The 16,230-nt window shown below is 42.6% G+C and overlaps 2 protein-coding genes across 3 annotated transcripts; one reads left to right on the top strand and one right to left on the bottom strand.

Moving 5' to 3' along the window:
* Window positions 1-1,874: 1,874 nt before the first annotated feature.
* On the top strand, window positions 1,875-6,658 carry cpox (coproporphyrinogen oxidase). Its single transcript, XM_003439968.4, has 7 exons — window positions 1,875-2,436; window positions 2,538-2,681; window positions 2,768-2,878; window positions 2,998-3,139; window positions 3,993-4,211; window positions 5,829-5,933; window positions 6,033-6,658. Exons 1-7 carry the CDS (start codon window positions 1,875-1,877, stop codon window positions 6,115-6,117), a joined length of 1,368 nt encoding a protein of 455 aa, XP_003440016.1. The 3' UTR covers window positions 6,118-6,658.
* A 417-nt stretch (window positions 6,659-7,075) lies between these two features.
* On the bottom strand, window positions 7,076-14,310 carry prrg1 (proline rich Gla (G-carboxyglutamic acid) 1). 2 transcript variants are annotated; one of them, XM_003439970.5, is made up of 4 exons: window positions 14,290-14,310; window positions 11,878-11,918; window positions 10,984-11,144; window positions 7,076-9,170 (listed from the first exon to the last, which is right to left on the bottom strand). In XM_003439970.5, exons 2-4 carry the CDS (start codon window positions 11,885-11,887, stop codon window positions 8,709-8,711), a joined length of 633 nt encoding a protein of 210 aa, XP_003440018.1. In that variant the 5' UTR covers window positions 11,888-11,918; window positions 14,290-14,310; the 3' UTR covers window positions 7,076-8,708. The 2 variants fall into 2 exon arrangements, with proteins under 2 accessions (XP_003440018.1, XP_019207215.1); XM_019351670.2 differs by lacking the exon at window positions 14,290-14,310 and adding an exon at window positions 12,546-12,692.
* Between the last annotated feature and the right edge of the window lie 1,920 nt (window positions 14,311-16,230).

Below are 16,230 nucleotides of genomic sequence, written 5' to 3'. Positions count from 1 at the left end.
AAGGAACACAGTTTGTCCCGGACTTCAGCTACAATGAAAAAGACACAAAGCTGAAGCTGCACAGCTGCCTCTTCTTCTCTCATTCTCTCCTCTCCCGTTTCTACTTCAATCACGAAACTGATCAATGATCAGCTGATCGGCTTTTCTCTGTTTATTTATCGCCCACTTTGCACCAGAAAGAGGAAACCAGCGGATGTCGCGTTAAACAACAGCAGCACGTTTAAGCTTGATCAGCTGTTGTTAGAATTTATTTAATATTAATTTCTAGTATCAGCTGATGTTTGCTGGAGCCACAGCTGTAAAGCTGCTGGTCATGATGTCGGTTTGGATATGTGGTGAGAGGGAAACATGCAGATGAAACCAGGAGATGTCCTTACTGAATCATCAGAGCTGAACAGGTGATGGAGAAGCAGGTTTATCTTTTAGGTGACATGAATGAGTTGAAGTTATGAACTGTTTCTGAGAGACAAATAACACCAGGATCCTTTTCTATGTAGCTCACAGCTGGTAACTGTGCAGGGGCGGATCTAGCAAAGTGATGCCAGGGGGCCAGGCAGGGCATTAACAGGGAAAGGGGGGCACAAAGAAATACTTTTCATTCTTATTCTCATTTAAAATGTCTCGCTTTTATTAAATAATTATCTGAGTCTTACAACAAACAATTGATAGATTGATACATATATACCATCAAGACAGTGTACATCACTGTCACAACAGTGTTTGTTTTCATTCAGAGGCTTTATGATTTTTCCTATAATGGTGGGCCGGTCTCTAGTCAAAATGCCCGGGCCAATGTTTTTGTCCCAGTCCAGCCCTGGATGCAGCTCATCTGCAGTCTGGTGTTACCTACATCTTCCTATTCAGAAGGCAGAATTTCTGAGTTCTGAGTACAATCAAAAGCACCACGACTGCAGTTTTTGTGTTGGATGTAAAAAGCGCACATGACACTGTGACGTAGGCTAGAATCATGGCGGCGGTCAACGACGGTCCAGGCGTGGGATTTCTCTCGTGGAAATGTGCACATTATTTTTTCCTTTCTATTGGTGCACTTGTGGCAAGCAAGCAAGCTAGAAGACTGGCAGTCTGGCTGGGTATCCAGTTACGGAAGCAACACATTAACAAGAGAAGTCTGAGTAAAACCAAAGTTACTTTCCCTAGTAACTAGTTACTTTTAAAGTAACGAGTAACTTGAAGTAACTGAGTTACTTTTGATGGAAGTAACTAGTAATGTAACTAAGTTACTAATTTAAAGTAACTTACCCAACACTGCTGATAAAGGGTAATGCCTGATTTAGACTTCTGCTGCAAATCTCAGTCATAACTTAGGAAGTAAGCAGAAACTCCTTTTAACGCTCCCCGATAAACTTCCATGTAACCGGATGTGCACCTCCCAGGATATGTAACCTGTAGCCCGCAATGACTTGAATGCTGTGGGAGGTTGCAGCGTTAGGGTTAAATGGGGTTTCCGGTTACGTCGTCGAAGTTAAAAGACGAAGATTTCCCGCAGAAGTCTAATAAATCAAGCTCAACAGGCCTGCCTGTTATAAACAATCGTATGGGAAACAGAGGTCCTTAAATACGTCCCCAAACAGAGAATATAGCACAAGTCTTTGAATGCAACATTTGTTTGGCGCACTGAATTCTGGGTCTTGGAGTTTTGTGTAGGCATTCATCACTCTGAGCTCCGCACCGCGATAATGGAGAACGACATTTCCCATGTTGCTTTTATCTCCGTTGACAAGCCACGCCCCCTCATCTAAATCATGCCTGATATCACGTAGGTGAAACTTCTGACACAGTATTAAGTTGGTGGTGAGAACACAGTGACAGGCAGCGACCGGACACACGGACAGAGAATCGTGTTTTTTCCACAGATGGCCACCATCGTGTTTTACTCGGTGAACAAAACGGCTCACACCGCCGCGAGACGATGTGTAACTTCTCAGTTAAAGGGGCTCGCTAGTGCCGGAGAGTCCGTTTCGCGGCTAGCCTCCACTCACACTCGGTCAGTGCCTTTGCTTCCGGGAACGAGATGGTTTTCGAGGGGTACCGGCGTGAGGTTCATGTCCCATGGGACCGCAGGCAGGTCCGGGAAAACCAGGAGGGGAGCCCTGGCGCTCAGCGGAGCCGCAGCAGTAACAGCGGCGGCGGCCGTAGCGGGGTTTTTAGCTAACACTGACCACTTCCAGCGCGCAGAGATGGCAACGAGGGTCCCCCGAGCCGCCAAGGAGACAGAGAAAGAGGGGGACATTCTTCAGAGGTGCCAGGGCTTTATGTCTCCGCCGGTGACTGACATTAGTGTGCTGCAGGGGAACAAGGACGAGATGCGTACGAAGATGGAGATGCTGATCATGGAGACTCAGGCCGACTTCTGCAAAGCCCTGGAGAAGGTGGACGGTGGGAAGTTCAGGGTTGACCGGTGGGACAGGAAGGAAGGTAAGGCGCTTCTGCCTGACATAAAATATCCACGTACAGTGTAACATGATTATATTTGCTTAAAAGAAGAACCAAAAGTAAACTGACTGTGTCTGTGTCAGGTGGTGGAGGCATCAGCTGTGTGATGCAGGACGGAAAGGTGTTTGAGAAGGCGGGTGTTAATGTGTCAGTGGTGTTTGGGAACCTGACAGAGGAGGCTGCGAAGCAGATGAGGAGCAGAGGAAAGGTCCTCAAAGGGAAAGATGGTGAGTTTTGACTACTGCTATTTGTGTTTTTGAACCCTCGATACAGCGGTTTAAACTTTAATATTGGTATCTTTATTTTTTCCCAGGTAAACTGCCATTTGTTGCCATGGGAGTGAGCTCCGTTATCCACCCCAAAAACCCCCATATTCCTACTGTGCACTTCAACTACAGATACTTTGAGATTGAGGAGGAAGATGGTAAGCATTAGGCCTTACATCAGCAGTTGGCTCTCAGTGTCAGTGACACAACTGAGTGTGTGAGTGAATGATAACCCTTGTTTCCTTCTTCCTTGTCTGGCTTGTCTTCCTTGTTTCAGGCACTAAGCAGTGGTGGTTCGGTGGAGGCACAGACCTGACTCCGGTGTATATAGATAAGGAAGATGCTTTTCACTTCCACAAAACCCTGAAGGAGGCCTGTGACAAGCACCACCCACAGTACTACCCCGACTTTAAGAAATGGTACGGTTTGGTTAGTCCCACGCTCGTCGCCTCCACTTGCACGTGGGTCCTTCAGCACGTATGCATCTGTGTGTGGATTTACACTGGGTGTATCCCCACTGTGGAGTGATGATAAGAGGAAGTCTTTGTCTAAAATCTGCAGTTGCAGAAAAACCGTTGAGCCAAGACGTTAGTCAGGGATTGACTTCAGTGGGAAATGATGGGTGTGGTTTATCTGTTTGCTGTATGAAGTAAAATTTTGCATTTAGGGAATAATGTGATGTTTTCATAAATATGCCTTTCCTCTTATAGAGACGATTGGCACCCCTCTCATCCACTAAATGTAGCACAGTTTACTGTCTCTACAGATATGCTTTCAGTTGACTTGCTGTTAATTCATTTAGAGCCCATTTGGAGCTTTGATACCTATACTGATATTTGATGATATTTGATGATTTTTCTCTCAGGAAAAATGAAACATAAACACAATTCCCTCATATTTATTTTCAGTCCTCACTAAGATATTACTGCTGTTTTGTTGAATCTGCTGAGATCACTTGGTGTGTTTGTGGTGATCCAAGCAACAGAGAAGTTGCAGAGCTCCCTCTGGTGGACAAACTGTGGAACATCAGCGCTCATAACGTGGTTGAGAGGATGTTTCTCTTGCATCTTTAGTTTTTTTTTTTAAACGTTTTAGTTTACTTTCTAAATTTTCATTACTTGGTCATTATAAATACTGATATCAACATACAGGCAAATATCCAATAGCAGCTGATATGTCAGTCAGACTTCATTTGTCATATGTCATGTCATATATTTGGATATTTATTTGGCCATGCTTCTGTCTCAGTATATATTACTGCATGTTGTCCAGGTGTGATAGGTACTTCTACGTCCGCCACAGAGGAGAGAGCCGCGGTATAGGAGGAATCTTCTTTGACGACCTGGACTCCCCGAATCAGGAGGAGGTGTTCAGCTTTGTCAAGAGCTGCGCCCGCACTGTGGTGCCCTGCTATCTGCCCATTGTGTACAAACATCTCAATGACTCTTTTACTAATGAGGAGAAGGACTGGCAGCAGGTTCGACGAGGCCGGTGAGTAGCACCAAACAGTAAATAAAGAGAACCCAGCTGATCAGGGATCAGAGTTTGATTTTCAGATCTTTGTGGAAGTCTACAAACAAGACTTCTGAGGTCTTCACCAAAGAGCTGTTCATGCTCATCTTGGATGGAAAAGATTTTGCACAAATAATCAAATTCACACATCAACATAGTGACCTTAAACACACAAGTCTTTTTATCATAGAGCAGTCGAAAAAGACTAAAGAGACTGTTTTGGAGTGGTCGAGTCAGAGGCCTGAAGCTGCAGTGAGCACAGACGTCCCAGAGGTGATGCTGTGCTTTACAGAGGAAGAGGCTACAGGTCTGATCGACAGAAAGCTTTAGTTACAGTTACTGCTGCAGGAGGGATCCACACTAGATACTGGATCAAAGGTTCACTTATTTTTGCACCTTTGCTCGTTTTCTACAACAAGTTAAATATCAAAGTTTGATATTATTTTTATTCAGATTATCCTTTAAGAGTATTTGTGCTCAAATAAACACAAAATTATAAAGGCTTCACAGACCAGCTGATCCAAGTCAGTCCGTCCTGTTTTTCAGGCCACAGACTTGCAGTGACTGCCAGTCTCAGGTTTAGTCTGTCTTCACTTGTGTGATTGAGCTACTTAAAGAGCTCTGACTGCAGTGTGGTCTGAAGCTGGTGTGGATCCTGCAGGGAGTCACTAACAACACAGATACTGACTTAAAGGGCTAGTTTGAGAATGGGAAGTACGATAGCAAGCTGGAAACCAGTAGAGTGATTAGATTGTTCAGATTAGCTCAGTGTGGTATGTGTTGGCACATACAGAAAGCACCATGTAAGGATTTAAAATATCAAGTAACATTTGACCTCTGACCTCTCCTTCAGGGGTAAGTGATTGGTGTGAAGGTCAAAGTGATAACAATGAGCATATAAAACTGCTTCTTACTGCCACTGTTTGTACTGACATCATGCAGCATATATGGGGATTCTAAATATGACCTCACTGTGGACCTCTGACCTCTTTCAAGGTCAAATGAAGTCAGACTTTGTTCAAATGTCTTTGATCTTTGCTTAAACTTCTGCTTCCTCTGTTTGCATTAGCAGCATTTACAAACTGACGCTGGTTTACAGGGATTATAAATATCAGTTTTGTATCCAGATATCGTGTCATATTTGACCTCTGACCTCACATTTACATTTTACATCTGCCTTTTTTCCAAGAAGACTCAAAAATCTCATATTTTCAAAGAAACTTATGAAGAAAAAAGCAACAAGCTGCCGAGATAGTTAGAAATAAACTGTAACGTAATGTTATATACTTATCTACTTAATATGCTACATTATGTAGCTGTAGGTAATGGATAATAGTGTTAACATGCTGCCCTTATCTGATTTTAACTGCATCACAAACCTATGACAGTAACAAAGAAAACAAAATGAATAAATGCACATTACAGTATTATTCCTGTGAAAGTAAACCCAGAGAATGAGCTGCCTTGCTTTGTGCTCTGAGTGGTTCTTATGTGTTTTCGTACAGTACCCGATTACCTTAAATAAATCAAAACCTGAACTTGATGCACGATGAACAGTAAGTTTTGAGGCTACAGTGATGATGTGCTGCTCTGCAGGTATGTGGAGTTTAACCTGGTGTACGACAGGGGAGTGAAGTTTGGCCTGGCCACGCCCGGCTCAAGAATCGAGAGCATCCTCATGTCCCTCCCACTCACCGCAAGGTAAGCTGCTGCCTCTTCAAAGCACCATTTGTACCTCGTTTGTGTAACGACAGCAAGCTGCCCGCGTGGCGTGGTAACAGAATCGCTTTTCATCCTCAGGTGGGAGTACATGCACGAGCCTGCCAAAGGCACCCGGGAGGCTGAGATGCTGGATGCGTTACGAAACCCCAAAGACTGGGTGTGACCAGAGCGCCCCCGGGTTTGGATGTCAGTATGGACAAAAACGTCTATTTTATAAAGCTGGCCTGTTCGACCAGCTCGGCAACATTTAATACTGCTTTTATAATATGAAGCTGCGCTGTAATTGTCTGAAGACCTTTTTTCTATTTCATTTTGTCAAACGAGCCTTGGTAAAACGCGACCCTGAATTCTAACGTAATAATGTCAAACTCTGTTCATTAACTTTGTGCCATTGCTTGCTGCAAGACCAAATAATGTGACTTAATGAGCGACCTCCTTTACAGGTCATCTACACTTCCATCATGCTCCTTTAAACGTGTGTGTGTTTTGTTCTACGACCGGCTAAATGTGGCTCGCTCCGCTTAAAGCCGTTAAAGCCGTCCTCTGCTCGTTTTCAACAAAAACCTGAAAAGGACAAACTGAGCCAGTGTGTCAGCTCTGCTATCTAATGTTAATAAAAGCTGGTTTCAATGTCCACAATTATGACTCTTTCTGGCAAAAAATGAATAAATGGATATTCACTGCTCTCTGCTGAGGCCCATTGACTTTGTGGTTGGTCTTTGATTTGTGGTTAATGAATCACTTTATGGTTTGTTTGAACAGCAGTAAACAATACTGTGATTTTGGATCATGTTTCACAGAGAGGACGAACGTGAGTCACAGGCCAGGTGGAAACAACAATCTGTCTTTTTTCTACGGTTTCTTCTCTTCTGTTTCTTTAATATAAAGTGAAGATCACACTGGATACATTTGTATCCTTCGTATGAATTTTTGTCTCTCACTTGTTTGATCCGGTTGTGAGAGCCTGTAAAACCACTTGGCGATGACTAATTTTGCCCTTTGTGAGTGACGATGGTAACGATACACGGGGGGGGTCGAGCGATGAAGAGAAGAGCAACAAGTGCTCACCCAAACAAACTGAACATGTTCTTGAGACGCTGAAAGATTCATGCAGCGAGTAGCACATTTTAAATATTTTATTACAAATTAATTCAAGCTTTTGCACAAGTGAAAGATTTATAACAAGCTCCTTACTTTTAGTGTTATATAACGCGTTTTTTCCTCGATAAGGCTTTGTAAAAACAGGGTTCTGTTAAGTAACAGTACAACAAGTGACCCAACCAAAATTGCTACCTCTACCAGCACGAGTCAGCTCAGTGTCATAGCGAGTGCTGAGGCTCAAAGGTCACATCGCAAAAGTTGAGTGCTCTGCTGTGTGACAGTGATCAGCATTAGTGACAACATATTTGGCTTTAGAGTGTATGCAGCAGCAGCAGCGTTGCATATAGACTGAGCACTCTGAGGATTACGACGTCATTGTTACTGCTGAGTGACACAGCAAATGTGAAACCAGACTGTCCTACTTTTCATGAAACAGCTCATTTTCAGCTTCGTCCCTTCATTATTCACAACCTTCTGTACTACAGTTACATCAGCACCGATGCAGTCACTGGCCTTTAAGCTTTAAAAAATGCCTCCCCGTAATGTTTGCACACAGATACACAGTTACATAGATACATTACTCATGCTAAACATAGACTTTATCCATGGTGACTGTAAATACAGAAGCTTCCCCTGACAACCCGTCTCTGCTGCTTTCTGCCCCACATTCATGTGCAAGTCAGTAACAGTAGCACAGCTACAGTTTCACATCCAGGAGGTCCGTTTGGGAAGGAGGGCGTTTCACAGTTAAAGCAGCTGTGAGCAGTTTTCAGAGGCCCCACTAGTGTTCATGGGCCAGTGAGTCCTGACCATTAAACAGTACAGAGACACCTCTAACCTCACGAGGACAGCATGAACTACAGGTGTTACCAAAACATAAGCAGGTAATGACGCATAACTGCTGTCCTTCCCTTAACCCTTCTAACATTCACAAGTGTTTACTAAAGATGGACCAATGCTTTGATTTGGTGAGTCACCTCGTGCTTTAAGGCATATTATGCCACATCTTGACATCTATCTACTATTTACAGGTAAAACCCTCATCGGAGCCATGTGCAGGCTCCCTGCCCACCACGAGAGACAGGCTGGTGAATAATGTCCTTCCTCAAGCTAAAAGTCTGAGTTATGTTTACTTATGATTGAGTCACACACAGCAAATGTACAACAATAAACTTGTGGATGAATGTTTTGAGTAAAGTTTTGCATTGTGCTGCAAAATGAAAACACAAAAGATGAAAAATTCAAATTCAAAGATGAAAAATACGTACAAATGATGTGACGCTGCCTACTCGGGTCTCAAAGTGACATCAGTTGGTACCGAGCGTCACTAAAGCATTGGTCTCACACCTGTGATACAAACCACGTTTGTGAATCTGTAGCTCTGATACAGCGTGAGGAGAAGCAGCAGCGTGTAGACCGGTTTGGTATTGCACCATCACTCGTTCCTTCAATGCCACAGGTTAGTGCAACGTCTGTTCCAGCACTAATGATTGCATTAGTCCACTGACCAAACAGTTATTAGTGTTTCTGTTGTGTGTGTTGGATTGCAGGGGTGGGGTGGGGGGCTGGTGAAAACACAGCAGTAGCACTGCTAAACAATAATAGTCTTAGTGTGGGTTAGGGCGTTTGTTAGGCTGCTGGTTACAAACACGTTCACTTCCCTTGGCCCCCATTGACACTAACAGAGCTGCTGTTGACTATGTCCTCATACTGTGGGGGCGGCTCCGTCTCTATTTGGACATCCGTGTGGCCCACAGCCTCCTCGTAAGATGGCGGCGGGTCCCCAGCGCTTCCGCGCCCTGACGTAAACTCTGAGCCTGGATACGCTGGGCTGCTGTGGATGCTGAGTTCTGATTGGTCACCGTGGTATTCCCTCCCCCAGTGGTCCATAGAGACCACTGACAAGACGTTGTTGTGATGCGAGTGTCCCATGCTGGGGCTGCGCTGTGAGCGTTTGCGGGAGTGGCAGCGCCACACAGTGATTGCGATGCCGGCGATGATGACCACGACCAGCAGCAGTGGCACAATCAGGTAGAGCGAGTGGATCCCGCCCACCGCTGCCTCCAGGCCTCCAGGCGGACTGCTTTCACGCACATATTCTTCCCAGAACTGCCTCTGCACACAGAACATCCACACCATCAATAAAACAGCCCAAAAGTACACATCCCCCCACTGCAAGCGCTTTTTATCCAGATTACTGCAACGCAAAGGAAGCCGACAACAACACCCAAACAAACAAAGAGACCACATGAGTGCACACATGACCTAGCTCTCCGGCCTCCACACAATGGTGCACTGGGCTGTTCTTCCTGCTGATTGCAATCACTTTCTGACAAACACCCTCGTTCCACTCTCGGCACAGGATTTCACTGCAGGGCGCACGAAGGCCACAAAATATCACTTGTAGTTAGAGTGGCTGGCGTGGGTTACTCTCCACTGGTGATGCTGATTTGTGGATTTTACCTGCAGAGGAAACCATGTTTTCATGTTTCAAGTATTTCCCAAGTGCTTCTAAAAAGGGTGAGGAGTTCCAGTTATCCAAACATCCTAGTTTTTTGGACGATTATGTTATTTTACTACCAGAACTAACAGGGTCAAAATTATTAACTCCCCAATGCTAACAGTCACACACGTCTTCTTCAGTGAATCTCCCAAGCTCCTCCAGACTCGATCATCTTGGCCTAGATCTTCAGTCCACCTCACAGACTGGCACTGGTGTCAGGGCTTTGTGCAGACCAGTCGCTGTTCTTCACCAGGCATGTTTTGGGTTGTTGTCGTGACTCAGATTAGCTGCTGGTTGTCTGAAGTTTTCTTTCTAAAGCTTCATATTTCCTTCTTTCTTCATGATTCCTTCCATCCTGAGACTCTCTGTTTAAAGTGGGCTGAAGCATTCCCACGGCATAATACTCCCACCCCCGTGTTTCACCGTGGAGCCAGCGTTCTTTGGGTTGTACGCCTCTCACTTCTCTCTCCAAACATAAGCATCGTGTCTGTGGTTTAACACTCTGGTTTCTACTGTGGAAACTCTGTGTATCCATCTCCTGCTCTGTGATCATCAGCAGTTTTTTTCCTCGAGTCCAAACTGATTGATTTCGTTTTTGGCCTGATGCTTTCTCAACTGACAGCTCAGACCCTCGCTGAAGTTTTTATACTGAGTGAAAATAGGAAAATAACCTTCGGTTTTATCCTGGTTCTAGAAGCTCTGAGCATTACCAAGTTAAATCACATCATTTCACAGCAGTGCTTTGTGCGGTGGCACGATAAAAAGGTCTGTTTTTCCAGAAGGGCAAATAATACTGACCCCGGTCAAACTAATCTAAAACAGTTCTGTTATTGTGCACAAACATGCTCTGTTAAAAAAGCACTTGGGAAAGACTTTAAATTTCATAGGTGGGCTAATAATTTTGTCCTCATCTATAAGAATCAGGAAAATAAAGGATCTTCCACTTTAAGCTGTTTATTTCCAGCATTCCACAAATAGGAAAGGAAATTGAAATGTTTAAATCACTTTTAAAAACACACTTTTTTTCAAAGGCTTTCTAGGAGTATTATCAGAGTCAGTTTGTAGTCAGCTGTTGGTCATCCTTAATCTTTTTACTTTGTTAATCTTATTCATTGTATATCTTATTGTTTATTTTACTCATGTTTTGATATTCAATATATACACTGATTTATTTTTATCTTCTTTTTCAATTATATATTTATTTTGTTTATTGATTTCATTGTATGCTTACTGTATGGTTTTTAACTGCTATCTCTGTTTTATTATTGGAAAGCACTTTGGTCAACTTTGTTGTTTTTAAAAGTGCTATATAAATAAAGTTGGATTGGATTGGAAATGATTTCCTGTTAAAGAAAAATGACGCATGGTTCATGTTGGAGTTTTGATGTGCAATACGTGATGCGACATGCCTCCTTATCCTCTCACCGTCTTCTCTTCGTTCTCAAAAGCTTCCCGGGCCTCCTCATAGGTGCAGGTCTCCTCCCGACACTCCCTCTGGATGTTACCCTGCTTTATTTCCTCCAGAAAAAAGTTGGCCCTGCGCAGCCTCCGCAGGACCGAGTGGGCCGCTTCTGCTGGCAGGAACACTGAAACGAGGGAAACAGTGGATGAGAGGAAGCAAAGACAGGAGCGAGTAGGGGAAAGAAAAAAATGCAATAATCAACAAGCAGAGACAGGAAAAGGAATGAAGATGACAGGAAAGTAAGGGCGAGTCAGTAAGCAGAACAGCATGGGGGAGGAATTCAGAGTGTATTGAAAGGACGGCAAAAAGGATAGAAATGCTGGGAAAAAAATAATGAGGAAAAACGGGAGAGGGAGCGAGGTGGGGACTGAAACAAAGGCAGCAGAGCCGAGTGCTGGTCAGTGCCCACATTTCTACATAAAAACAAAAGCTCCTTTGATTTGGGCATCCGTCCCTCTGCCAAATAAGAGAAACTGGAAGAACGGACTTGAAGAGACAAGGTGGCCCTCTGTTTCTCACATCCAGAATATAAACATAAACTCCCCCAAAGAAACAGCCGTCCAGATGCCACAACATGCCCAAATTAACAAGTAATGGCTGTCTGACTCATAACTTCAGGAATGAGATCGACAAAAGGCTTAAAGGCAGAAAAAAAGGACAAAGAGCAAAATCCAAACAGGAATTTCCCCCCCGGAAAGAATGGGAATTCTTACTGTGTTAACAAGGGGGGGACACTGCAGTGGTTTACTAGCGTGGGACAATGTGGGACAATGTGGAAAATCAACACAACAGAACAGAAAAACAGGCGAGAGTAGAAAAAAGAGGAAGGTTAAATCCATGTTTCTGGGTAAACTCACCACTCCCCATGATTCCTGCGAGTCTGTTTGGGGGGATTTATCTGCAGAAAAGCAAACAGGCATTAAGCTGCAGCTTTGAACCTGCTGATGCGAGTAAGATGACAGTTAACTCGAACTTCCATCTCGGCAGCTACACCCTTTCCTTTGGCCCTACTTAAAGATAAGCAGTACGGTTTCCAAGCTCCTTTACAAACATCACATCTCTGCTGTTCTCACACAGACTGACGGAAACCGTTTTCTGACAGGGACACGGTAAAGGGCGTTGTTACGCCATGACCATGAGACATCCGTGGCTGAAGTGACAGCGACCAATGGCGGCTGCTGGCCAGCGCTCCGCACGGATGTGTTAGCGGGATCCAAAAATAGATGACCATCAGCACAAACATCCATCACAAAGCGCCTCCGCCCCAAACAATCACCGGGGACACGGCGCTGTGCTAACGGTCTCTGTCTGGTTAGGTTAGCTTCGGCGGTGTGTGGCTGAGCGGGTTAGCGCTGACAGGTTGATTAGTGGGCTCACGGAGCCTTCACCTTTAAATTCAATCTGGCCATCAACACAGAAGCCAAACAAAGACTTCCAGGGAGAGAGTCCCGCCAAACGCTACGGGCTTCACTGCTTCTCGAAACCGTGTGTTGCTGGAAACACAACACCTATCGCTCCGACTTACCTTTTTTTGTCCCCAAATATGCGCATTAGCGACCATTCGTCTCCTCCGTTGCCCGAAAGATTTGTTGTACAAACTGCGCAGGCGCACAAGGTCTGTTTGGTATCGCGGCTTCACGAAGCGCCCCGCTCCCCCGAGTTAAAGAGACAGTCCAGACCACAGTTAGGGCGAAGGATCGCAGGTAAATAAATCTATCTGGAAAAAATAACTAAAGATACATAAATGTAACCAATGTTCTAATTATGTAAGTAAGTCCACGTGTTCACAAATAGGCCACCCAATAAAAATCAAAGGTCATCAATGAAAGGTGGCAGTTCTTGTTTTCTCCATCCTCCGCAAGGTTAATTAAACGAAGCTAAAATCGTATGTGACAAAAAAAAACATATAGAATAAGGAAAAAATAATGAAATTATTATGTGAACTTGGAAAACTAACTCAAATAAAATAAAACAAAATATAGAGGGAATATTCTTAGTTTTAGTTAATTAGCTAAAACATTTTAATCTTTTATCTTCCATTTTTCACTTTTCTGATAAGGCTTTGATTGACATGTTTATTGAGATTTTGGATGTCTAAGACTGAGTCTGCTGCTTAGATCTATACTGAAGCCTTGCTTTCCGTACGAGACCCTCAGAACAATAATGATTAAAAAGACTGAAACTAACGAAAACCAAAGTGAACCTACACGCTTTCAAATCACAGACGCTAAAATGAAACTAAGCAGAATTAAAAACAAAAAGTGAAAGAAAATATTAAAATATAATAAATCTAACCCTTACTATAAAAAAAGTTAGCATCTGATTTTTAAAAAAAATCTGATTTTTTTGTTTATCTGATTTTTAAAAATCTGATATGAATCCCCTTTTACTTCAATTTTTATTTCTGCTGCTTGATTTTGGTTTGATAATCAATAATTAGTTAAAACAAATGTCAGATGTCAAATTCACTTTAATCTCGTTTACTGTGTGTTCTGTCTCATTTTCAATGACACTATTTAAACTAAAACATACAAAATGAACAATCTGGCCTTTATAATTTAAATAATACCATCTGTTTATTATATCATATCAGTATTTGATAAATATTATACTGCAAATGCCCTTAGCCATTTATTTCTGTGTTTACATGCAAAAATTTAATGTTTCATCTTTTTGTAGATAACATGTTATTTAGTATTTACTGTAAACTAAACCGAGAGAGGAGTTTTATCAATCAAATAGAAACCAAATGCAGTTCAGAAGATTATCAAGGACATTCTGTTTGGTTTGAGATTTTAGTACGTTAATATTTACCAGATGGTGCAGCAAAAGGATGCCAAGCTGAGACAAATTTCACTTCAAATCTCAGATAGTGAGGATGATTCTAAAAGGCATTTAAAGATCCAGAAAACCGTCCTCTTTCAGCGACGTTAGTATTAAAGAATATATTCATCTCTAGCGTTTGCCTGACATTTCATTTTTTGCTCATGTCACCACAATATCCAATTCCTGATGGCAGAGGAAGATACAATCGTTAATTTCACTTTGTTTCCACTTGGTTTCACTCTTGCTCAGTGTTCTGTGTCAGTCATTTTAAACAGTTCAATCTAAGCATTGATATTTTGTGCCTTAGACGTGCAATCAAATATGCAACTCCGAGCAGTATATTAACACTGATGAGTTATGTTGTCGTGTGGTATGCGGGTGTGTGTGTGTGTGTGTGTGTGTGTGTGTGTGTGTGTGTGTGTGTGTGAGTGTGTGTGTCTTACCAAAGTGTAGGTCAAATGTTCCTTCCGGCAAAGTCTTTCAACATCATTACTGATGAAAACAGATTGTAATCAGGAGAGGCTGGATGGGTAAATATAAACACACACACACACACACACACACAAAGTCAAATGAGATTTTTTTCCCCATCACAGTATAGACCTGCATATAATATCAATGTACTGGTTCATGAAACTGAAAATGTTGTGTTTTATTTTCAGTTTCCTTTAATACCAGTTACGGTCTATAACGTAACCTAATTTAACAAGGACTCCAACACAGATGCTGATGGTGCATTTCTAATTAAATGTAGCTATGAAGTTAATTTACTTCAACAATATTCTCATCTATGTCTCTCTCAGGGTGAACTTATGATCAATATGAATTAATTCCAAGATTCGTCCCTGAGGACAAAAAATCACTGAGTTCAATTAGAAAGCACCCGAGCAGCCTTCTAAGCGTAGCTCTGTGTCTGTGTGAGAGAGAATAACCTCATTTTTTATAAAGTTTAAAGTGATATGGTCGGTGTCTGCGCTGTGATCCACAACCTCGGACTGCTCCAAGCACTCTTGATGATGTCATTGTGTGGAGATGTCCTTAAAGTGATCTTTTCAGCACAGCAGCTCCACCTACCTGCTGTATAAACATTCTGTTTGGGAAGGGCAGCCAATCAGAACAAAGCTGGCCTAGAGGGAAGATGATCTTAAAGCCAAAGTGAATGAACAAAAGCCCAGCCTTCATCTTCTACTTCTTGTGGCTGCAGAAGATTTGCTGTGGGGGTCACCATAGCAGATCATCTGCCTCCATCTCACCCTGTCTCTAGTATCCTATACTGTCACACCAACCTTCTGCATGTCCTCCTTCACTACATCCACAAACCTTCTCTGAGGTCTTCCTCTTTTCCTCTTTCCTGGTAGCTTCATCTTCAACATCCTTTGTCCAATATATCCACTACCCTTTCTCTACACATGTCCAAACCCTCTCTGCCTTACCTAAGAACACCTCTTCAGCTGCTTGTTAATGCAAATATCCAATTAATTAATCCCATGGAAGCAACTCAATGCATACAAGCATGTAGATATAGAAATGAAAACCTCCTAAAGTTCAAACTGAGCATAAGAATGAGGAAGAAAAGAAGATTTAAGTGACTTTGAGCATGACATGGTTGTTGGTGCCAGACAGTCTGCTGATCTACTGGGATTTTTCCCACATAGCAATATCTACCATTTACAGAGAACGCTCTGTAAACGTCACGCGGTTGCAACTGTGTGATGCTATCATATCACTATGAACCAAAAGCTGTGGGGAATATTTCCAGCATCTTGTTGAATCTATACCACAACTCGCATCTCAGAAATATTCAGCTATGCTTTTTGGATTTCCTGTATCCTACAATAAAACATTGAATTCATGCCTACTGTAACACTCACACTAAGCATGTATTTAGGCATCCAGTGAAAACTGTGGTTAAATTGCACACAAGACTTTAAATTTGTAAAATAACACACAGTTAAAGAATACAAGTTAGTTAATTATTAGCTCAGACTCTTGCACTAAAATGCTGCCTTATGGATGCATTGGGCATCCATTGTTGCAAGAATTTAAACTTTTAGAAATGACTTCTTGGCCTATAATCTGTCAAAAATGTGTCAAACATACCTCTCAGGAATAATATCAATGCCTTTTGAGCCAGAAAGAACATTACTGTCACCAGATAGAAGCTGCAGTCAGTTTTTGGAAAAGTGACTTAAGGGAGTGAAAAACTTAACAAAACAACATCTATTAACTGTAGGCTGTGTGCATAAAAAGGTTTTAAGTTGGGGCTTTTATTTGTAAGGTAAAGACCTACAATAATAAAGAGAAAACAGAGAAAACTGCACCCAATCAGATGAGCCCCTATGAGCACGCACTTTGGTGACAGTGGAAAGGAAAAACTCGCTTTT

The sequence above is a fragment of the Oreochromis niloticus genome, linkage group LG23 (genome assembly GCF_001858045.2).
Source record: "Oreochromis niloticus isolate F11D_XX linkage group LG23, O_niloticus_UMD_NMBU, whole genome shotgun sequence".
Taxonomy (NCBI): Eukaryota; Metazoa; Chordata; class Actinopteri; order Cichliformes; family Cichlidae; genus Oreochromis; species Oreochromis niloticus.
The sequence above is the reverse complement of the archived record's forward strand: the minus strand, read 5'-3'. Positions and strand labels throughout refer to the sequence as shown.

Coding starts and splice junctions, on each gene's coding strand:
- cpox (XM_003439968.4), top strand. CDS start 1,875: ATGGCCACCATCGTGTTTTACTCGGTGAACAAAACGGCTCACACCGCC. Junction 3,140..3,992: donor TACCCCGACTTTAAGAAATG/GTACGGTTTGGT, acceptor CATGTTGTCCAG/GTGTGATAGGTACTTCTACG. Junction 5,934..6,032: donor TCCCTCCCACTCACCGCAAG/GTAAGCTGCTGC, acceptor TTTCATCCTCAG/GTGGGAGTACATGCACGAGC.
- prrg1 (XM_003439970.5), bottom strand. Junction 9,171..10,983: donor TTGAGAACGAAGAGAAGACG/GTGAGAGGATAA, acceptor TTCTGTGTGCAG/AGGCAGTTCTGGGAAGAATA.